Genomic DNA, 24,587 nt, shown 5'->3' with positions numbered 1-24,587 from the left:
AGGGATTTCCTCTTAAGGGACAAAAAGAAAACTTAAATTGTAATTCTAAGTAGAATAGGTTGAGTTAATCCTTTCCTCATAGCCCCATCTTAAGTGATCATGAAGGTTTAATGTCAACTCGCAAAGCATCCCTGGCCTGCTCTTGAGTTGCAAGGGGGATGGGAAAACGGCAAAGCAGCACGGCAGCCAAAAACAAAAGCACATTCCAGACATATCTCTCTCAAGGCTCTCTCCCAGGGTTACACACAGTGGCCGGAGGGGAGTGATCTCTACAATCCATAAAATTGCTCTGTTGGCGAATGTGACTGATGACACACCCTGGGGGGAAAACAGGGTCAAGTCTGGGCCATAAATTATGTGGGGTCAGAGTTGGCTTCATTGGAACACTGACAGCAAGCCAACTTTGCCCCCACGTAATTTGGCCAGACTTGCCTCACTGCAACACAAGAACTAGCCAGTTCACACAACATGTGAGTTTCCTTAAGTGGTTTTCTACGGAATTGTGGTCTAAAACAGCCTTATCAATCTTAGCAACATTACAATGTGTGGACTTAAACTCCCAGAATTCCCCAGCAAGTATGGATGACGTTAACAGAATTTCACTAAAAGCCTGGACTCTGAAGTATAGCAATGTGATTTAAACCAAAGAAAAAACTCAAGTAGCAAGCATTGTGATTTTCTTAAAAAAAAAAAACAATCCAGCAAAGTCCTTTTTATGCAGTCGTAAAGATCTGAGTGTAAATTGAAATTCTCTTTGGTTTTAAGAGTCAAATGGGGTTTGGAACAAATAGTATATTTATTTTGCATTTTCATACAAAAGCGCTAAAATTATTACAAAAATGTAAAAAGCAATCGAAGTTTAACAGAACTGTACAGTTAGATAGAGATATCAAATCAGGCATTCAAAGTTTACAGATCGTGAACAGAATTCACTGCCGGCTGGGTTTCCCATTTTCTGTGGTTTCCATTCTAAAACAAATCAAAATTACAAGGTTAAATGAATATCTTTGTCATTTATCTAAAAATCAGACAATGAGGCTGAGTGTCACATTTATTGTTTCGCTTTTAAACCTAAAAAGAGGTACAACCTTAAAAATTATGTGGAGAGAGCAGGGTAGAATAAAAACAGAGCAAACATTGTAGTTTCTGGACAGTAGTTCCTGGACTGATGGGGGTTTTAATTCTAATTTAATTTTAACTTGTTAGTCTTCATTGTACTTTTGACTATTAAATTATGAGATTTGGATTTAATTGTTTAACTTTTTATTAGATGTTTCTTAACTGTTGTGAGCCGCCCTGAGTCCGGCTGGAGATAGGGCGGCATATAAATCTCATTAATAAATAAATAAATAAGTTCCATTATAGCCAATTTGCAACCATTATTTAATTCAGTTTTCCTTATATGTGCAACTCTTGCTGAAGATCAACTTATTTTATCTTGCTTTAGAATCAACTGAATTTTTGGGGATGGAAGTTTATTTCATCAATCCATAGCACAGGATCGAAATAAGCAGTAAATACCCATCACAATTAGACTGATGGGAAGCAAAGCTGATTGTCCTGCATTATTCAAGGCCAGCCAGCTCTTATAAACTTCAATTTAACATAAATTTCCAAGCTGGTTTATGTACTCTTCAACTTTAATTGCCGTTTTAGAATAGAACAGAATTCTTTATTGGCCAAGTGTGATTGGACACACAAGGAATTTGTCTTGGTGCATACGTTTTAAGTTTAGGAATTCGGCCTGGGGATTTCTGTTGAGTTTAGGAAATTAAGTATATTCTTAACATACTGCTTTTTATCAAACAACCAATGTCCATATAAATTTGCAAGACGATTATTTGCAACAATTAAATCTTTGAAATTTTTCAACGGTTGAATAAAATGTTCGTCTTTTTGCTCTTTATATATAATTCTTATTGTAAATGGCAAACATATACATATACATACACACACACACACAAAGTCCTCTTTTAATGATCCCATAATCCCTTGCGGGGTGGAATCTGGGCAATTGAATCAGTGATGAAATCTAAAATTTATGACTATCGGTTCTGTGGGCATGGCTTGGGGGGGAGGGGGCTAATGTGACTGTGTGAGCGTGGCCAACTTTTTTTTTTTTTTTACTTTTAAAACCGAAGAAGAGGTTGTATAAAAAATGTTTTTAAAAGAAAAAAAGCCTCTGCCGATCAGGCAACTCAGCTGGGATCGTCAGAGGCTTTTAAAAGCATTTTTTCTACAACCTCTTTGGACAAAGAGGTTGTAGAAAAAATGCTTTTAAAAGCCTCTGACGATCCCAGCTGAGCCGTGCGATCATCAGAGGCTTTTTTTTTTTTTTACTTTTAAAAGCATTTTTTTCTGCCGAAGAGATTGTAGAAAAAATGCTTTAAAAAAAAAAAGCCTCTGATGATCGCACGGCTCAACTGGGCGGGGGAGGGGGGGGAGGGAGAGATTTTTGCTGCCGGTTCTCCGAACCACCCGCCTCCATCGCTACAGGATCGGGCAATCTGGTCCGAACCGGCAGCATTTCACCCCTGAATTGAATATAGCTAGCAGAGTGATTTAATGGCTGGATGATGTTCCTGTTGCCAATGCAGAGTTATGTTCAGTAGATATATTCTCATTGTGCCGAGGGAGAAATATCTGCCTCTACCTAGGATCGAACTCAGCCTCCTGACTGTGAGGTGAGAGCTCCACCTCTGGGCCACCGCACCACACACACACACACACACACACACACACACACACACACACACTAACAGAATATCTTAATGCCATCATTCTGAACAAAGACAAGTGAAGCTCAATTACCTTGCATATTACTTATTAAGTTTACACTTTAATGTACTGATGGGCAAAATGTTCAGATACGTTATTAACCAGAAATAACCCCCCATCCTGTAGCAAGCTATGTGGAGATACAAACCCGTTCTCCTCTTTAAGATGCTGGTACAGCTCGGCTTTATTGTTGACAGAACTTAAGCGGCCAATAAATTCTTGATGCTTCCTAGAATTTGCAGCATTAATCCTGTTGCTCCAAAGGGACAGAAGGGATATTGGCCCTAAAAGACAAAAATCCACAAAGAAAATCTAAGCGCCCTCCAGGTGCAGAATTTTTATAATCTGTTCAATCTACGATGCAACCATGGTGCTGGCTTATGCCTTGTTGAAATTAATACGATTAATGCCATGGGGATGAACTGACACCGAACAAGCCTATCCTTCGGGTTTTAATTCTACTCGCTTTTGTGGAATAAGTCCACGCCATAAATTCAGGCAGAATCTAAATAGGTAGGATGGATCTGCAGCTGTTTGCTTCATAAAAGTTTAAGTGCAGTCCGTACAATCATTCTGTTCCTTAAGTGCACATTTTTTGCTTATACATAAAAAATATGCCCTCCTGTTCACCGGTTCACTTTTTTTGGATGGCTTGAAATGATTTGGATTTTTATTTTTGTACCTTTGTTTTTTTCCGGCCCTGGCAAGTCATCCATTGCAACAAGGGGCTTCTTGTTGGGGGGCTCCGGGGAATCCGGTGAGTCTTTAATGACTTCTGCTTCTGCAAGTTCCTCTTTTTCACGATCCAATAAACCTTTTAACCTGCAGAGACCAAGAGAAAATTACTCGGTGACCTCGCGGATGCTGGGATGACCCGGGGCACAGCACAGAGGCAACACAAGTCAGCTGATAATTCAAACTACCCCTTTATTGCTCCAACGTTCCCCAAAAAAGCTCCCACGTTTCTGGCAAGCCCCAGAGCAAAGTGATCACACCACACGGACACACACCTCCAGCAGCCTCTGGCCGCAAGTAGTCCAGCCCAACGCTGTGAGCACAACCACTGCAAAGCAAGAAATCCAGCGGGGCAAGGGAATAAGTCAATGAGTCCAGGAAGCAAAGGAATAAGGCAATTAATCCAGGAAGGAAGGAAGGAAGGAAGGAAGGAAGGAAGGAAGGAAGGAAGGAAGGAAGGAAGGAGTCCATGCGAATCCATCAACCCTGAGAAGCTCACCTTTCTGATTCCTGCCAGGATTTTTCCGATTCATAATCTTTCCCCGCTTTCTCGGACTTGTCCTCTTTTTCTTCTCTCTTCCTGCCTCGTTTCTTGCGCTCTTCTTCTTCAGGAGGTTTACTTCTGCAAGTCAGAAGACACTCCAAGACCCGCTGGTGTTTATCCGAGTTGGCGATGTGAGCCCTAACAAGGGTCTCCAGTTCATTCCACATGATCCTGTACTGTTCGTCCCTGAACGAGAACACAAAGGAGGGATCCCAAAGTAAACAAAAACAACAACAACAACGGAGCTCCCACATCGAATTTTACTTTTACTTCGGTTGTTTTCTTTTTTCTGGAGGCCCAAAATTTATCAGTCTATCTCTCTCTCTCGTCCATCTATCTTCTACAGTATCTATCATCTCCTCCTCTCTCATCTGTCTGTCTGTCTGTCTATCTATCTCATCTATTTATCTCTGTCTGTCTGCCTGCCTGCCTATATCTATCATCCATCCATCCATCCATCCATCCATCCATCCATCCATCTACCTACCATTATCTATCATCTATCTATCTATCTATCTATCTATCTATCTATCTATCTATCTATCTACCTACCTACCTACCTACCTACCTACCTACCTACCATTATGTATGTATCTATGTGTCTATGTATGTATCTACCTACCATTATCTATCATCTATCTATCTATCCATCCATCCATCTACCTACCATTATCTATCTATCTAATATCTATCTATCATCTATCTATCACAATTGAGCCCAAAATTTCTGTTGCTAAGGGAGACAGCAGTGAATTTTGCCCCATTTTCCAACCTTGCTTGCCACAGTTGTTAAGTGGATCACTGCAGCGGATCACATGGTTGTTAAGTGAATCTGGCTCCCCCACTGACTTTGCTTATCAGAAGGTCACAAATGAGGCCCATGATTTAATTAGGGCATCTGGAACCCTGACGATTATATGTTGGTGGTGGAAAGGAACTTGCTCATCTCTACATCCAAAATTTCATTTTAATTACTACTAAAAGATAAAAAAAATACACCCTTGCCTTTTCGGGCCCTTCCCTCTCGTTCCAACGGTGGATATGGGCAAGGGATCATTTTTCCTTTCCATTTCTACCAGACTGTAAATGGTTTTCTGACAGGTGAGTACATCTTCATCCGTCAGGGCTTCTTTGACAATGACGCTGGCGAGTGGCACCACCTAGAAGGATTAAAAAGAAACGAAAACGAAAATTCTTTGTGAATTTCCTCGATAAGCATTTCAACTGTGATGCTCAAATTGGGTTTTCAATGGAGTGAATTGTTCGCATTGCTGAGTTTCATTATTGGATGGATTTCCAGGCCAATCACATCCAGCGACAGACAGAACCACAGAAGTCTCACAAATCTTATGAATGGTAACAGCTATAAGGAAGACATAACTTGGTTTCGTGTGAATGCTTTCACATACAGGTAGTCCTCGACTTACAGCAGCTCATTTAGTTACTGTTCAAAGTTGCGACAGCACTGAAAAATAGTGACTTAGGACCCTTTTTCAGACTTACGACCTTTCCAGCATCCTCGTGATCACGTGATCCAACTTAATAACTGTATAACTTAACCATCAAGCAATCATCCCAAGGACAGTCAATTGCCCAATATACTTTTTTTTTAAGTCAAGTTTTTTTTATTTATATATACAGTAAGTATTTTGAATACAGCGTATTGTCCGGCCGTACCATTTTACAGAACAACAACAAAAAAAGTAACAGATACACTGATAGTAGTAATGATAATACAACAGAATGATTCTAACCATATTTATAATTATATTAGCTTATTTATGATCCTATTAATTATATTAGCATACTTAGTTATAAACAACATTAATATTTTACTTAAGCATAACAACACTCTAAGGGAGGCGGTGGCTCAGTGGCTAAGACGCTGAGCTTGTCGATCGAAAGGTCGGCAGTTCAGCGGTTCGAATCCCGAGTGCCACGTAACGGGGTGAGCTCCCGTGACTTGTCCCAGCTTCTGCCAACCTAGCAGTTCGAAAGCACTTAAAAAAATGCAAGTAGAAAAAATAGAGACCACTTTTGGTGGGAAGGGAACAGCGTTCCGTGCGCCTTTGGCATTGAGTCATGCCGGCTACATGACCACGGAGACGTCTTCAGACAGCGCTGGCTCTTCGGCTTTGAAACGGAGATGAGCACCGCCCCCTAGAGTCAGGAACGACTAGCACATATGTACAAAGGGAAACCTTTACCCTTATCAACCCTCTTTCTTCATCTAATTTCTACCTCTCATCTCTAACCACTGATAAAACCTATTCCACCTTAAATAATATTCTGTATCTCCTTTATCTTTTATGTTCAATGTCAATCTATCCATCTCTGCACAATCCCAATATTTTCTGAATTATATTTTCATCTAATGGGGCGTGATTCCCCAATTTACTTGGAAGAGTTCCACCTTCAGTGAGATTTGAACATCTGCAAGTGAAACGTGCCCCGATGGCTGGAAACTCAAGGCCCCCAGGATCACCTACCGCCTGCATGTTGAATATGGTGGTCTGTGAAATAATCATGGGCCAGTAACGGGTGTGTTTCTCCAGCTGGTCTTTGGCACGTTCCAAGGGAACCTCGAGGCTCTCATCGTTCTTGTACCTAGGCTCTAGGAAAGGAGCGAGCCTATTTTCTCTCATGAATTCACCAAAATCCTACGTAGAAAAAATAAATAAAATAAAATACAATCAGCTGTCTTTCCAAGAGATAGCTAAAAGACGACGTCTGTTCTAGTCACTGCATCTTTTTTCATATTAAATTAACTCGGTTTGAAAGAGTTTGTTCACAGTGTTCAATGTAACAATATATAGAAAAATTTCGACTTAAAAAAAAAATTACTCGTGCGCTGTTTTCAAAAGCTGGGACATTCACACATTCTAGTGACATCGAATCTGTCATCACTGAGGATCAAGGATGGTTCATATCTCAGAGCCTATTTCTATTAGGGTTGAAGCTTAGAGTTTAACCTTTGTGTTCTGACCCAGTTCCCCAAACACAACAAACCCTCTGTATTTAAATCAATGATTCCTTTATTAGGAGTGCCAGCAGCCCCGGCAAAAAGTTTCTATCAACGCAGGCTAACAAGTCTGTCTGGCCAGAAGATGAATAGTTTTCTGCCACATCTATTCATCTCCGCCCCCTGCTTTTTATCCCCAGAGCTAGCGTGGGACTTCACTAGCAGTTGGTAGCTCTTCCGTCCCAAGGACTGGCCCATAGATTTCCACTACTCTCCTCTCCTCTGCCTTCTGGCATTCGGGCATCAGGTTCTGGACCCAGTTGTTCCTCCTCTTCCTCATCAGCCACCTCCAGACCTGGGGGCTACTGACTCTCCATCTGAGGGATGATGGACAGCCCAGGCTCCGCCTCTCTCTCTCTCTCTGCCAGCTCCATTCCCTCTTCCCCCTCGGAGCTCTCAGGTTGCCTGGATGCTGGCCCTGACTCTCACGCCTCCTCCTCCTCCTCTGATTTGGCTGCTGGAGGGGCCGCCACACTTTGTTTTCGATTTCAGCCAAACTCACGGTAATCCTGTAGTCGGTGACTCGGCCCCCACATCCTTCACTTATGGAAGGGGGATCCTCCAGAATGGATCGAGAAGTGCTTAACACGTGCAGGAATATCTCCCCTCCGTGACTGCTCAGCATGTGACTGATTACTTTAGAGCCAGACTTGCGGGGTTGCTCCAACAATACAGAACGGCCTGTGGGGAAAAAAAGGAAAATATTTGTTCATTATTTTGCGTGATGATCTGCGCGACACCTAATCATCCTTCTGGTTTATAATAAAGAAGAAATCAATCAAGGAAGAGACTTCTAGACTCCAAGAAAGAGATTTTCCTACAGCGGAAGAAACATTCGAGTTAGATCGAAAGCTGCAGGTGAACAGGCATCATAAACTGGTGAATACTATGAAACCCAGCTATCCAAGGTTAAATTCAAGAGATGCTCGTTTTTGAAAAGACAATTTTACCACCAGTCAAACAGGACCACGGTATGTCTCCTTTGGGCATAGATTAAATGTTTATATGTAATTTTTTTTATTTTAAATTTGATTTATATGCCGCCCTTCTCCGGAGACTCAGGGCGGCTTACAATGCGCTAAGCAATAGCCTTCATCCTTTTGTATATTTATACAAAGTCAGCTTATTGCCCCCACAATCTGGGTCCTCATTTTACCTACCTTAGAAAGGATGGAAGGCTGAGTCAACCTTGAGCCTTGGAGAGATTCGAACCAGTAGTAATTGCAGGCAGCTGTGTTAATAACAGGGTGCTTAGACCACTGTACTATCAAGGCTCTTTTGATTTGATATATTGCTACTAAAATGAGACTTTGGAAAAAGTGCAGAGAAGAGCAACTAAGAGGATTAAAGGCCTGGAGACTAAAACATATGAAGAACGGTTGCAGGATTTCGGTTTGGCCAGTCTAGAGAAAAGGAGGACTACAAGGGGGAGACAGGATAGCAGTGTTTCAGTATTTGAGGGGCTGCCACAAAGAAGAGGGGGTCAACTTATTTTCCAAAGGACCAGAGGGCAGGACTGAATCCAACCTCAGCCTCAGATGATGTTTCTCCCAGTTCAATCCCAAATGCACCGTCAGTAAATGGCAATCTTTGTTTTGTATGAAGGTTGAGTGAAAATGTTTTACCGTTAAGAAGAAAGTTGGTTAGGCAAGAAGAAGGCCGGCTGTTCACATCGACGGGGGATATCCTGTACGCTCCGGTGCAATAATGCAGTTCTGGGGGGGGGGAAAAAAGAATTTTTACAATTCTTAGAGAATAACTGAACTTAATTAAAAGTCATATTCTTTACAGAAAGAGTTTGAAGTTGTCATTCAGGCAAGTTTGTTGTTTAAAAAACATGACCCTGCCCCATGGCCATAATTTAGAAGGGGAAAAAAAGGAACAAATAGGACAATCTCTAGGATTAAGTAACACGTGAAAAGCTTTAGAGGAAAAATGGATATTTACCGACACTATTTGTTCTGGGGGTACACCATTTTAAAGTGATGGTTTCTTTGAAAGTTCCCTCTTTGCTGCTGCCACCCATGTGATTATCACCTGCGATACACAGTTGGAAGATTGATTAATATAACTTAAGGATATTTTAATAGCAACACGAGTGAAAAAGGGGACAAAATAACGGTCTTGCTACAACAAGCATTAATTAAGGAAAAGAAGAATGCAGGCCCCATTATATTCTGAAGACTGATCCACTGGCATTAATATTACTCTGAAAGACACAGTGACACTGGTTTGAATCCAGGAACATTTTGAACAGAGATTTCTCATTTTTCTTTCTACAAAACTTCCTTGGATGTCAAAATATAATTTTTTTTTTGCTGGTGCAAGAAATGCTGTGGGTCCTAGCCAGTAAGCTTGGATGCTTTAAAATGATATATATAGTGATAGCACTTTAATTTATATACCACTTCACGGTGCCTTACGGCCCTCTCTAAGAGGTTTACAGAGTCAGCACCTTGCCCCCCAACAATCTGGGTCCTCATTTTACGACCTCGGAAGGACGGAAGGCTGAGTCAACCTTGAACCGATTAGGATCGAACTGCTAGCAGTGGGCAGAGTTTAGCCTGCAATACTGCATTCTAACTACTGCGCCACCATGGCTCATAGATGTTCCTTTTGTTGCTGCTCTTGGAAAAAGTATAACATATCCTTATTTATTATCGTTTGTGAAATTTATATTACAGGTTGTCCTCCATTTACAACAGTTCATTCAGTGACCGTTTGAAGTTACAAGGGCCCAGGAAAAAAGAGACTTATGATCGTTGTTCACACTTATGACGTGATCAAGACTCGGACTCTTGGCAATGGCATGTACTTAGGATGGTTGCAGAGTCCCGGGGTCATATGATCTCCATTTGCGACCTTCCGACAAGCCAAGTCAATGGGGGCAGCCTGATTCACTTAACAACCATGTTCCTACCTTAACAACTGCAGTGATTAACAACTGTGGCAAGAAAAGCGGTAAAATGGCGTAAAATTCATTTAACAAACGTCAGACATTTTGGGCTCAATTCTGGTCGTAAGTCGAGGACTACCTCAATAGATCATTAAACAGCCTGACAACCCTTATACAATGGTGAACTATTTTCTTGTTCCTTTGCAGATACAAAGATTTTATTTTTATTTTTTGCCATACTCACCGCTTTTTAAAAAGTCTACATGGGCTTCCTTATGATGTAGCAGTTCCACATCATAATTGGCAGAGGTGTTGGCATGTTGCTCTTCCTGGATTTTTTTTTTAAAAAAACAAACAAACATTGTAACATTACCTGAACAAACATTTTTTTTTAATTTATTTTCTTTATTTTTTTTTTTCAATCCGTAAAGGGACAATTCTACCTTTTGCCTTTTAATACAAAATTGCCAAAAGGGGGGGAAAAAATGCTTGCAACACGAATAGATTAGAATTCTGGGGGAAAAAAAGAGATGCCTTCTCTTATGAAAAAAGGACGTAGGCAGCTTGAGCCAACATTATGTTTACTCCGAAAGTCCTACATTGTTCACCTATTTTCACCTAGACACAAATTTCGGATTGCAAAAAAACCTCAAGGTTTCTTGAAATTAACTTTTTTCTGGCCTAGGGAGAAGCAAAGAGGCGAACTCGTTTTAATTGGCGACAAATTAAAATAAAAACACCAATATAAAAACAGATCCAGCACCCACTTCTGTCCAGCGAGTAGATGGCGGATAAGGAAGCTTTTCCATTACTTAAGGAATTAGCAGTAATCGAAAAGCTAGACATTGAGTGGTGCGGTGTCCCAGAGGTGGAGCTCTGGCCTCACGATCAGGAGGCTGTGAGTTTGATCCTGGGTAGAGGCAGATATTTCTCTCTCTGGGCATGATGAGAATATATCGGCTGAACAAAACTCAGGACTGGCAACAGTAAGGGCAGCCGGCCAGTAAACACTCAGCTCCGTTCAGTTGCCCAGACTCCACCCCGCAAAGGATTATGGGGTCGTTAAAAGATGATGAAAAGCTAGCCATTCTTAATTTTTTTTATGGAAGTTTGTTTTGGGGGGTGGGGGGGTTTAACAAGAGAAGCCACACATGATCATATCTGGCTGCCACAGCTGAAGCCTAGAAGCTGCATGCAGAAGGATTAAAAAAAAAAAAAAAAGCACTAAAAAAAAAAGCACAATAAGCATTAAAAAAAGCAAAATATAAGCAGGGTTTTTGCAACGGCTGGGGCAGACCGACAAACATGATGTATATGGCAGATTAGCAAAACCAACCGACCGACGTAGGGCTTCGGGTTTTTTTTTTTTTTCAATGAATCATAGAGAAGAAAGAAAGGACAACAGGCAAGAAGAGAAAAGCAGAACGACAGCACGAAGGCCAGTCGGTTGCAAATAAGGTCTTTGCAAACATTAAAAGGCATCTAGTCGAGTGCAATTAAATGCAATTACAATGGCTAAAGCCCTCTGGGCTGAAATTGCGCTTGTGATCTGTACCCAGCAGATTTAGAATCCAGCAAACAATCCTGACTATTATTCTAACTTTTCCTTCTGTGCAGGTGTTTTATTTTTATTTATTTTTTTTAAAAACCAATGCAAACAGAAATACTTCACTTTCTCACATCTCCCCGATTACAATTCATCTATCTGGCTTCCTCGAGCAAGTCGTAATAAGGCCGATAAAGCAATGGGAAAATAAACTACTTTGTTAAAGAAGCTTTGCCCCATTTTGGGACCATGCTTGCCGCCGTTGTTAAGCGAATCACCGCAGTTCTTAAATTAGGATGCCGGTTGTTAAGTGAATCCAGCTTCCCCGTTGACGTCGCTTGTTAGAAGGTCGCAAAAAGGGGATTACGTGAACCCCCGGGGACACAGCAGCTGCAGTGAGTCGCTTAACGACGGGGGCAAGGAAGGTCGTACAATGAGGCCAAGCTCACTTAACAAACGTCTCACTTAGCAGCAGAAATTTAGGGGCTTGATTGTGTCGTAAGTGGAGGACTACCCTGTTTCCCCGAAAATAAGACCCAACCGGAAAATGTCCTAGCATGACTTTTCAGGATGCTCGTAATATAAGCCCTACCCCCAAAATAATCCCCGGTTAATATTGTCAGCCAGATGGATGCATTTGGTACCATGTTTTCCCCAAAAATAAGACCTACCCAGAAAATAAGCCCTAATGCGTCTTTTGGAGCAAAAATTAATATAAGAGCCGGTCTTATTTTTCGGAAAATACAGTACCTACAGATATAGATATATAGATAATCTATATATATCTATAGGTAGGTAAGTAGGTAGCTAGGTAGAGAGAGAGAGAGAGAGAGCGAGAGAGAGAGAGAGATGAGAGAGAGGGGATAGATAGATAGATAGATAGATAGATAGATAGAGGAATGTATAGAGAGATTATATAGGATAGAAATAGATGATAGACAGATTAGATAAAGATATATAGATATAGATGTAAATACCCTGTTTCCCCCGAAAATAAGACCCAACCAGAAAATAAGTCCTAGCATGATTTTTCAGGATGCTTGTAATATAAGCCCTATCCCCAAAATAATCCCCAGTTAATATTGTCAGCCAGATGGATGCATTTAGTACCGTATCTCCCCAAAAATAGGACCTACCCAGAAAACAAGCCCTAATGGAGCAAAAATTAATATAAGACCCGGTCTTATTTTCAGGGAAACACGGTACCAGTAACAGAGCCTGATTTGGGGAAGGACTTTGCTTTCTTGCTTTCTACTTGTTACAAACACCTTCGTGTGTTGCGTGGACGTGGAAACGAGACAGAGGGGGAGAAAGGCTGGCTAGGTCACTAATATGCACAAGGAGCAGCAGGGGGGAAGATTCTAACACAGGCTTTGGAAACAAAAGAATCACAGACAAAGTCATTTGAAGCAAAATAAGGCTATTGTTCCCCATAAAATAAAATTAAAATTCCAATGCCACATTAACAATTGAATAAACTGCTAAAAAGCCAAGAAGGCTCTTTGTTTGTTCTGTGATCCTTTTTTCTTTCTGTTTTTTTTTTTTCTTTTCCCCTTCTTCCTCCTCCTCCGTCAAAATTTACTAACCTGGTCACAGACATTGAATGTAGGCTAATAAAAAGAAGAAGAAGAAGAAAAAAAAACGAGAAACAAGAAAAAAAAAGGCGATAATGAAGAGGGGGAAAAAAAAAAGCAAAGGCCATCATTTGCAGTAAAATTAATCGTAAAAAATAAAAAATAAAAACAACCCCGCTCGATGGATTTAAAAGGAACGCGGCCCGGTGGCTTTAGCGGGAGGAGGTTGTTCGGGGGGGGGGGGCTTACCTTCATCGGGATGTTAGTTATAGTGGTGGAAGCCAAATCGAAATGCTGCTGAACTAAAAGGTTCAGCCTGGTGGCCAGGTGACGTCCAGCCCGAACGCTATGGACTTCGCTGGTTAAAACAGGGCAGAGCTTTTTCAAAGGAAAGACAAAAGACACACACATATACGCGGACGTGGAATGGACTCCTCCGTAAGCCATCAATTCAGAGAACCATTTCTTTTTTTAAAAAAAAATGTATTTCTTCCGTTTGGAAAATGTATATAAGCCCCACCCACCCCCTCTACTAGCGCTCACGGGGACTCTAGGCGGCTTACAGAAAATAAAAACACAAGGTAGAAGATAATATAATGGAATGGAATGGAATAATGTAAGAATATAATAATAAAATAAATAACATAACAAAATAATAAAATAAATAAAAAATGTAATATAATAAATATACCGTATTTTTCGGACTATACGACGCACCGGTGTATAAGACTTCGAAGAGGTAAGCAAGAAAAAAAGATTTTTGCCCTCCCCAGCCCCCAGGAGCAGTCTGCAGGTCTCCCAAACCCTCTGTGCGCCCTGTTTTTTTTTTTTTTTTGCAAAAACAGGGGCATTTTTGCCCTTCCCAGCCCCCAGCAGCAGTCTGCAGGCCTCCCAAAGGCTCTGCACACCCTGTTTTTGCAAAAACGGGACACGCGGGGCAGGGCTTCGGGAGGCCAAAAATGGCTGTATTCGGTGTATAAGACGCACCAACATTTCCACCCTCTTTTAGGGGAGGAAAATTGCATCTTATTGTCAACTTGCAAAGCTTTCAAGTTGCCATGAGCAGGAGGGAGGGAGAACTGAAGTGAATTCCACACATTCTTTCTGACCGCAATCAGAAGGAGTGTGTTAGGTTTCACAGCCAGCCAAAGTGGTTAATTGGAGAATGTGATTTATGACATGGCCAGAGAGGAGGGGAGAGACAGGGTCATAGGGGAACGTAAATCTACGTAGGATCAGTCCTAACTGCATCCGAGTATTGCCGGAATGTTGCTCCTAATAAATGACTACGTTTCCTTTGAAGTTTGGATCACGGCTCATGAATTAATTAGGGCATCTTTCGGAAACTTGACACTTATACTCTGAAAAGTACGGTAATATATAAAATAAAAAAAATAAAATATAAAATAAAGTAAAAAATAAAAATAATATAACCCACACACGTACACCCGTCAGTGACAACACACACTTGAATCAACCATTTGATGGGCTCCATCGCACTTTGGGTTCCCCCCAATCCCATTGAGAAAACCATGTCTTCAGGGCCTTCTGAAAGAGTGTCGCAATGGGGGCCAGTGTAATTTCTGAAGAGATCTGATATTCCACAAGGAGGGAGCCACCACGGAGAAGGCCCTTCTTCTGTGTCCTGACAGATGTACCTCCTTAGGGTGGTGGTGCAGTGGTGAGAGTGCACTATTGCAAGCTAACTAACTGCCCATTGCCAGCAGTTCGATCCTGACCGGCTCAAGGCTGTCCTTCTGAGGTGGGTAAAATGAGGACCCTGATTGTTGGGGGCAAGATGGTGACTGTGTAAACCGCTTAGAGAGGGCTGTAAAGGCACTGTGAAGCGCTATATAAGTCTAAGTGATAGTGCTATTCCTTGCTTTCCTGCTCTAGTGTGTCGGGTGGATGTGCCAGGTGAGAAATGGTACCTGTATAAGCTTAACTGATGTTTTAAAGATACAATACACAAACCAATCTGAGTTTATACATTGATTTAAGAAACTTACCTCTTTTTTAAGATGATCGGATACAAGGCTTTCTTCTCCAACAGGGTAAGTATGAATTAAAACCAGCTCGCATTTCTGGATCTGCATGAGACTGAAGAAGCCAAAATATTTTGTCATAAAATAAATAATGGCACATTCAATTGTTGAAGAAAACTGAAGACCAAAAACTTTCAGAGGTCACCGGAATGTTTACAGGATTGTGGTTCTTATTAAATTCAGGAAATATCTAGGCAGAAAGAATCTCTAATGCCAATCAATATTCTACGTGCTCTTTGACATTCTTCTATTCAAATTTTCTGATAGGAGCATTTGGCCACCAATTTCTCATGACAATGGAGGATAGGTAAGGATTCTCAATCAACTGCCGTATTTCTCAGAAAATAAGACCGAGTCTTATTTTCTTTTAGACTTGAAAATAAGCACTTGGGCTTATTTTCAAGGCGGTCTTACTTTTTTTGAGATGCAGCAGGCCAGACTCGGTGAGCTGGATGCACCATGGCCTCCATTCCAAACCTTCAGCTTTTGGAATGGAGGCTGTTTGGCGAACGGGAGGAAAATGGGGAGGGGGATTTCGCTGCCTGTCATCCTTCCTCAGTCTGTGCTGAGCTTGAGGAATGGATGACAGGCAGCAAAATCCCCCCTCCCCATTTTCCTCCTGTTTGTTGTGGTCCACCAGCAGCCTGCGGAGCTGGCAGCGGAGTTGGACAGTGAGGAGGCTGGGGAGGAACAGGGGCCAGTGCTGGAGGCTGGAGAAGGCTCGGACGAGGGCTCTGCGTCAGAGGCAGAGATTGGGCCAGGGCCAGCTGGGAGTTATGTGCGGACTCTGGAGCCTCCAGAGTCAGACATCAGAGAGGCAGAGGAACAGGGGGAGCCTGTTCCTAGTGAATGCATGCACAGAGCTGCCAGAAGGCAAGAACAGTTAAAACAAAAGGGATGGCTCGGGAGTAAGGCTTGGAGATGATTGGCTCCCTCCCATAAGACATAAAGGAAGAGCAAAGGCACGTGGGCCTTTGCAGGAAGTAACGTTGTGGATGGTGTCGGTTTGTACTTTGAAGCTCCATTTTTGATTCTGGGTTTCTGTGTGGCCTCGCCAAGATAATTGTCAATTAGGTCTTTGGCAGCATGTCAAAGAAGATAAAGGTGGGTGTTTACCAGCCTTATCCGAAGGACTGTGGCAGACTTCTGTTGGACTATTTATAAACTTTTGGTGATTCAGCACGTGCTGTGAATGGAAGGAATTCACAGCCGTGAAAATAAAAAAAAAGGGGGTTTTGGGACTAATTGTGTGCTTTTTATTATATGAGGAAGTCTAGGTCAGAACACTCTTTGCCAAAAAAGCCTTCTGTGAGCCTCCCCAAAAGAGGGAAAAAGCAAAGCAGCTGGCCGCAGAGCTGCCAGCTTCGGGGAAGCGGCCCAACAAGCAGAAGCGCTGCGCCCAGAAATAGAAGGGCAAAAGCAGTATTTGCGCTGCCCCAAGGGGCCAGCAGGCTGCAGCCGGACAGTTGCCCCCCTCCCCGCTGCCACTCGTGCTGGCCACGCCCATCCCCCTGGGCTTATTTTCGGTGTAGGGGTAATATTGGGCCCACCCCCAGAAAATTAGGGTTGTGCTTATTATTGGGTGGGGTCGTGTTTTCGGAGAAACACTGTAGTTAAAGATATTGATGAAATAGATATTCTATTATGGAACAATAGAGAATATCTATTCTCTAATGAATCATTAGAGTTTCATTAAATGGATGCGGAATCCTTAGATCCTAAATCCTGGAGACTTGACTGTTCTAATTAAAAATATCAAAAATGGAACTGGGTCCTGTACTATTGGCTCTATCACCGAATTATTCGACTTCTTGTGCAACTCTTCCAGAAGGTCCCACAACTGACGAGCCCTTGCGGATTCTATGTCCACAATGCAACTGCGTACTTCATTTTTAAGATTATATATGCCAAACATAAGTTTTGTGCACTTACTGGTCAGAATTAGCCGCTAACTTATTGTGTTCGTTTATTGTTTCCTGGACAAATTCCTCAAGCATTCGTACATGGCTATCGCTGGAAAGGAAGAGGGGGAAAAAAAACACCCAATTTTAGAAAAAAGATATATACAGAGTAATTATTATAACCCATGGAAATGTGAATATGTTTTTGTCAGCGTATAAGATGTATTCATGAATTGGACTAGACAGGAAAAGAGAGAAAGAGAAGTGGGGGACTGGCCAATATTTTCAATCTGAATTGTCGATCAGAAAGGTTGGCAGTTTGGCGGTTCGAATCTCTAGTACAGGTTTCCTGCAGGGGGTTTGACTAGATGACCTCCGAGGTCCCTCCCAACTCTGTTACTGTTACATGGTAACAGGTCAGCCAATGGGGACTGTTTGGTGACCCCAAATGGCTCGGAGCCTGGGTGGCTTAGCTTAACTGTTATGTATAAAAGAGTTGCTTTGTCCTTGCATTATTGCCTCTGTATTATATAGCTTCTGTGATTATTGATTCTGTACTTCTGGATTCTGAGTTCTGGCTTTTCCTGTATGGTTACTGTATATAAAGGAGTTTCTTATATAAATGAATCCTGCTGCATTGTTTACTTAAGAGCCTTGGTAGTACAGGGGTTTAAGGCACCCTGTTATTAAGCTGGTTATTAAGACCAGCTGCCTGCAATTACTGCAGGGTTCGAATCTCGCCAAGGCTCAAGGTTGACTCAGCCTTCCATCCTTTCTAAGGTAGGTAAATTGAGGACCCAGATTGTGTGGGCAATAAGCTGACTTTGTATAAATATACAAAAGTATGAAGGCTATTGCTGAGCACATTGTAAGCCGCCCTGAGTCTCCGGAGAACGGCGGCATATAAATCAAATTAAAAAAAAAAAAAAAACTTGTATGCTGGTTGGATTGCTGCAAACTCAGTTTTTCATGAAGACTGTTTTTAAAACATGCTATTGTACGGTATCTCCCATTGCTCTAATGAATAGCTTTTTTTTTTTCTCTGATCTGAATTTGAAAATCCGTTAAGTTTTCAATTCGTAACAGTTTTGCCACTGTTTTATCCTGATCTGGAAAACTGGGAGGAAAAAAATACTCAATGGTATAAAATGTTTCTTTCCTATTCCCAAGGAAGAATCACATCAGTATAAGCGTCAGTAAGTTTGCTCAACTCGAGGGAGATTTCTCCTTAACAATTATTTCATTACTAATTTATAACTTAATTCCAAAGTTAATGGAGAAAGGTGGGTTCAGGATCAAATTAATCAAACATGGTGGCAAACCTCGCGTTACGACCACAAAATTAAGTCCAAAATTTATGTTGCTAAGTGAGAAATTTGTTAAGTGAGTTTTTGCCCCATTTTTATGACCTGGTTACCTACAGGACTACAGGACTGCGCCCGGACATACGAAGGATCCCCGACCTCTGCGCCTTCCGTCGCGCTCTGAAGATCCTATTATTTCAGCAAGCTGGTCTGACAGGATAAAGGTTTTTTTAAATTGGGTTTTGATAGGGGTTTTAAAATGATTTTAGTTGGATGTTTTGAATTTGGCCGAATGATTGAATTATTTTAATAAGCTTTTAATTTTTGTTGTACATTGTTTTTACCATGGCTGTTCACTGCCCTGAGTCCCTCGGGAGAAGGGCGGTATATAAATATTTTATTTATTTATTTATTTTTAAATTTGTATACCGCCCTTCTCCCTGAGGACTCAGGGCGGTGAACAGCCAAGTAAAAGCATAAACTACAAACATTAAAATACAATTAAAAAGATATATATAAATTTGGCCCCATGATTAAAAACAATAACAGACAATTAAAAACATTTTTAAAAGTGTTAGGCCAGCCCGGCTTGCTGGAAAAAGAAGGTTTTAAGGGCACGGCGGAAGGCACCGAGGTCTTGGATTCTCCTTATCTCCGGGGGCAACTGATTCCAGAGTGTAGGTGCCCCCACAGAGAAGGCCCTCCCCCTTATAATATAATAAACTAACTAACTAACTAACTAACTAAATAAATAAATAAAATATATAATAAACTAAACTAAACTAAACTAAACTAAACTAAACTTTTCTTGCCACCGTTGTTAAGTGAAACTGGCTTCCCCATTGACTGTTTGTTGGAAGGCCGCAAAAGGGGATCATACAACACCCCGGGACTGTCATAAATATGAAGCAATTGTCAAGCATCCAAATATAAATTACGTGACAGTAGTGATGCTGCAGCAGTCATACTGTAGGTGTGAACAATGGCCATAAGTCACTTTTTCCAGGGCCGTTGTAACTTCAAAAGGTCACTTAACGGACTGTTATAAGTCGAGGACTACCTGTATTAACAAATGTTTTCCAAGGTGAATGTTACACTCCCAATCTGCTTAGTGACAAGAGCAAATGGCTACACTCAACTGGTTAATATTTTAGTCACATAAAGTCCTCAACTTACAATAGTTTATTTAGTGACCGTTTGAAGTTACGACAGCACTGAAAAAAAGGGATTTATGACCGTTTTTTTCAACCTTACGGCCATTTCAGCATCCCCATGGTCACGTGATCAAAATTCAGACACTTGGCAACCAATTCATACTTACGACGGTTGCAGTATCCTCTGTGTGTGTGTGTGTGTGTGTGTGTGTGTGTGTGTGTGTGACGTGATCCCTTTTTGCGACCTTTTGTCAGGCAAAGTCAATGGGGAAGCCAGATTCCCTCAACAACCTTATTAGTAGCTTAACACCTGCTGTGATTCGCTTAACGACGGGGGCGAGAAAAGTCGTATAATGGGGCAAAACTCACTCAACAACTGTCTCGCTCAGGGATGGAAATTTTGAGCTCCACCGTGGTCGTAAGTCGAGGGCTACCTGCATAAACCTTACAGACAAATCAGAAGGTGGGTGGGAGGCAGCTTAGCGCCAAGATTGGCCCTTTAACGCGACATTGAACAAACCTCTTTGCGTTAGTAATGCAGATGATCCGCCCTCTGTTTCCCACACGGTCGGCGTTCTCCATTAGCAAGGTCCGAGCCTCGTGCTGGTACTCGGTAATTTTGCAAAGAGCTTCAACGGCCGCTACTAAGCCGTGTAGGATACTGCAGCATTCTGGGTCCACGCGAGGATTGGGAGGCCCGACTGCGGCCAAAGCAGCCATTAGCTGATCAAGAAAGAAATAGGCTTGGTTCCTCCTTAACCTCCTCGGCTTCCAAAGCTAAAGAGACACTCATTAAGTAAAGTTTTTTTCCATATAATTTACAGGGAATGAATCCACCACTCCTGGGGAATGCTTCTTTCTAGTCCTTCTTCTCTAAACCTAAAGCCACCTTCTTAAGCTCTGCTTCGTAAATGTCCTACCCAGTGGTGGGATTCAAATAAATTATAATAATAATAACAACTTTATTGTCATTGTACGTGTACAACGTGTACTCAGCTGTACATCTCCACCCCAGACCACCCCAACGATGCCCTTGATGTGATGTCCCGCTGCCTGGAGGTCGTGCGGGTCTGGATGGGGAGGAACAGGTTCAGACTCAACCCGGGTACCTTCGAGACCGACTTCTGCCACTAGTAGCCTCCCATCGGCCAGTCCGCTCCCACAGAGAGGGTCTCCTCAGGGTGCCATCGGCCAAGTTATGTTGGCTGGCGACACCCAGGGGGAGGGCCTTCTCTGTGGGAGCCCCAGCCCTGTGGAACGAACTGCCCCCGGAAGTGCGTAAGATCTCCGACCTCCGGGTGTTTCGCTGCGCACTGAAGACCCTGTTGTTCCGCCAGGCCGGGCTATTAACATAATAATTTTAAATTGGGGTATTTTAAATTTCTGGGATTTTATTTTGAGCCTAATCTATTTAATGATTTTAAATTTTAATCGTTGTTTTGTTTTGTGTTTTTAAATAGGCTGTACACCGCCCTGAGTCCTTCGGGAGAAGGGCGGTATAGAAATAAAATTATATTATTATTATTATTATTATTATTATTATTATTATTATTATTATTATTATTATTATTATTATTTATTGGTTAATCTTTAGTGAGATTCACAGCCTTTGAGGCTGGTTAATAGCTCAGCAGCTCGAGTCCTAACCAAGGACCTAGGAACTGTTAAGGTATCGTCGGAGGATGTAAGCTGTTCCGAGTAAGGTGGTTTTTTGTAGAGTCAAAATGTTCAAGTCCGGCAAATTTAGAATTTCTAAATAGCGGGGTAGCCCTTTGGGTATTGCTCCGAGGGCTCCAATTACAATCGGGACAACACACATTTCTTTTTCCACAGTCCACCCAATTATTATTATTATTATTATTATTATTATTATTATTATTATTATTATTATTATTATTATTATTCCCAGTATACCCATACAACGAAATTCACTTAACACCCAAAGACCAGGTCCATCACACATAACAATCCTCAAACACACCCCCACCCACCACAAATTCCCAGCTCCTGAACTACACAAGCATCCACACAACAGACCAAGTAATGCTGTCCAACAGCTCTTTAGTTTATGGTTGAGTGCAATTATAGCTCTGGGATAAAAACGATTCAGAAAATGTGTGGTCAAGAGTTTTAATTGTTCCGTATCTTCTGCCAGAAGGCAACGGTCCAAAAAGATTGTAAGCAGGATGGGAAGAGTCTCTGAGAATGTTATGCAACTTCCTCAAACAGCGAGATTCGAAGATGTCGTCCAGGTGTGGTTAACAACTGGTTCTCTGCCCTAATGACCAGCTGGGTGGGTGTGGCCAGGGCTGTGACAGGCAGCACTTGGCCTCCTGCATCCCTCCAGGAGTAAAATCGGGCCGCGCCACAACCCCTTGCCCTCCGTTTTGGGCCTAGTAGGCCTCCCTGCAACCTCCTGGGAGCAAAAACGGGCTGTGGAGGGCCCGTTTTCCACCTCCCCGGGCTCCGGAGGCAGAAAATAGGCCCATTTTTACACTCCACAAGCCTCTGGTAAGCCTGTTTTCCACCTCCCCGGGCTCCACGCGACCCCTGCACTTACCTGGGATCCAAAACGGGCCACATGGGGACTCCTGAGAGGGGAGGGGCGGGGCCAGCCAGTCGTCAGAATTACCGGTTCACCAAACCAGAGGTAAAATTAACATCCTGTTCACCCAAACCGATCCGAACCGGCTGAATCCCACCTCTGGTTCTACCATGCTGAAGAGTAGCAGTTGACTGCCTGGAATTTAGACTGAGTTGAATTTAAGCCATGGCTGGGTTAGCCTTAGATTTTGGTAGAATCTAACTCTGCTTGAATCTAACATCGGTCTGCTTTCTGAAGTGACAACAACGGTGTAGATCCTTAATAATTTCATTTACCTCCTGCAAGTTTTGGTCTTCCTGGTTCCACGAGTTTAAGACGTTTGCTCCAGAATCGCTTACAATGAAGTTCGCCTGAAAAGTGTACGTAACAACTTTTAATGATGACAGTTGTGTAACGATACAATCAACACTGCCAAATATTTCCATGGTTTGGAGAAAGCATAACACTAACTGAGTTCCTTCTGGGAACCCTTGCCTTAGCAATAACAATAGCACTTAGACTTATATAGTGCTTCGCAGTGCTTCATGGCCCTCTCTAAGCGGTTTACAGAGTCCGGATCTTGTCCCCAACAATCTGGGTCCTCATTTTATCGACCTCGGAAGGATGGAAGGCTGAGTCAACCTTCAGCCAATGAGGATCGAACCCCTGGCAGTCGGCAGAGTTAGCCTGCAATACAGCATTCTAACCACTGGGCCACCAGGGCTCTTAGACTGACAAACATACTTGTTGGGGCCTATAGTCAACCATGAGCTGAAGGATTTGGCTCCTCAGTACATGTACCAGAGGGATAAAATGGTAGCAAAAGTCTGCTATCTTTTTTCCAGGGTTTAGCAGATCATATGAATATTCGTACGATGTGTTAATGCAAAAATGGGTGGGAAGCCTCTATATGGCTGGCATTTAGTGTTATGAACTAAATTTTCTTCAGGCTTCTAGTTAATTAATTTTCCTCTATGTATATTTAAAATATAGTAATTTATTACTGAATCTGAAAGATCTTGTATTTTAAACACGTATGTGGGTAAGTTTCCTACAAAGGTAGGAAGTACTGAAGTACTTCTAAGTACTGAAGATGCAAGATATACAGCGTGTTAGTCTACGATCCTCAACTGAATTAGTAAACAGTACCTTCCAGTGAATTTGAGATCAATATTCTTTGCCTGATGTTACTAGACAGAATCAAGATTTCACACTGAAGCCTTTATTTGATTCTTGGGGATTTGACTTACCCCGATTGTGGATATATACTCAACAATCGTGGTAGCAGAGAAGCTCTTATTTACAAAACCTTACTGATTATAAAAGATAAGGGATACTTACTAGTTTTTTAAACGGGAATATATCATACATTATCCTGCAGTATTCCATGGAGGACTCCACTGAACAGGTCCAGAGGGATCGAGAGATAGGGGCGAGAGGTATGATTCCCTGCGCCCGATTCTTTACCAGCATATCAAACTCAACATGTTGTCGACAGGATTCTGCCATGTAGGGGCAGTGGTCTACCACAAAAACTGTTTTATGCGACTCCGAGAAAAGCTTCATTTTCTTTCTGCAACAAATTAAAGATTTAACACTACTACATCAATTAAAAATGAGACTATTAAATGCAAATGATGATACTGTAACAACATTGAGCATCCTCTGCGTAAAACAGCTTCTCGCACAAATGAAGAATAATGTTTTAAACAAAATTAAACTATTGGGGCTGCATTGAGGAGGAGAAGGATATCACAAAAATGAAGGTATGGAACTATCTGATAAGATTTCAGACAGTTATACAAACAATACTTTAGATCTTAAGGGTAAAGTTCTATACCTACTAAATTTCAACTGGCAATTTTTCACTTCACTACAAAGATTTGTTCAGTCCAGTTGTTTTGTCTATTTATATTTTATGTTCCAAATCGACAGATGTTCCATGAAACTCTATCAGATCCCAGCACTGATTAAAAAAACAGTGTTTTTTCCCCTCCCTTTTGGTGTTTTCTTATTCATGTCCTAAGCAGATCTGATCCAACTTGACTTTTCATGAGATCAGCCAAGGTCAGCCAGGTTCTACAACTTCCTGCCACTGGATTGTGAAACTGGCAGAAAATAAACACACACACAACACACAGATATTGTGGAATGCAGCAGTGGCCAACTGCTTCCTGATTGTTGACAAGAAAACCCCTTGGACAGGTGGAACTAGATTCAACAAAGACTTGGATTCAAGTAAATTGGAGTTTACATCTAAGGTGGAGTAAATATTAACTTAGCACACTTGCCTGAACTCAGCCAAAAACTTAAAGTTAGTAAACTATGAGCATCTGCAGACACAGGCATCCTGGCACTATGAAACAAGCTGACTAAGGCAAGTCGTTTGCACAACAGCACAAATGCGCGCACGGTTATTTTGATTTCATGGCTTGTCATCCACACCGCTCAGGATTTGGGAGACCAATCTGCAATTGCAGGGGGCTCCTTGGACAGGCCCCTTC

The 24,587-nt window shown here is 41.9% G+C and overlaps 1 protein-coding gene across 2 annotated transcripts in view; it reads right to left on the bottom strand.

Annotated features, from left to right (window-relative positions):
- Positions 1-777: 777 nt before the first annotated feature.
- Positions 778-24,587, bottom strand: part of INTS13 (integrator complex subunit 13) — a 26,689-nt gene continuing 2,879 nt past the window's right edge. For both annotated transcript variants that reach the window (XM_060694903.2, XM_060694904.2), the window contains exons 2-17: positions 23,425-23,656; positions 22,380-22,454; positions 20,020-20,222; positions 17,073-17,153; positions 15,105-15,195; positions 13,345-13,473; positions 10,220-10,304; positions 9,027-9,116; positions 8,705-8,794; positions 7,582-7,760; positions 6,547-6,717; positions 5,063-5,217; positions 4,013-4,243; positions 3,461-3,600; positions 2,927-3,062; positions 778-969 (exon numbers count right to left, since the gene is read on the bottom strand). In XM_060694903.2, coding sequence (XP_060550886.1) covers positions 930-969; positions 2,927-3,062; positions 3,461-3,600; positions 4,013-4,243; positions 5,063-5,217; positions 6,547-6,717; positions 7,582-7,760; positions 8,705-8,794; positions 9,027-9,116; positions 10,220-10,304; positions 13,345-13,473; positions 15,105-15,195; positions 17,073-17,153; positions 20,020-20,222; positions 22,380-22,454; positions 23,425-23,656 — 2,128 coding nt within the window. In that variant the 3' untranslated portion in view covers positions 778-929. The remainder of the gene's footprint in view (positions 970-2,926; positions 3,063-3,460; positions 3,601-4,012; positions 4,244-5,062; positions 5,218-6,546; positions 6,718-7,581; positions 7,761-8,704; positions 8,795-9,026; positions 9,117-10,219; positions 10,305-13,344; positions 13,474-15,104; positions 15,196-17,072; positions 17,154-20,019; positions 20,223-22,379; positions 22,455-23,424; positions 23,657-24,587) is intronic.

Source organism: Pantherophis guttatus, chromosome 7, assembly GCF_059756535.1.
Source record: "Pantherophis guttatus breed Tessera chromosome 7, ASM5975653v1, whole genome shotgun sequence".
Lineage (NCBI taxonomy): Eukaryota > Metazoa > Chordata > Lepidosauria > Squamata > Colubridae > Pantherophis > Pantherophis guttatus.
Note: the sequence above shows the minus strand (reverse complement) of the source record. Positions and strands in the feature narration are given on the sequence as shown.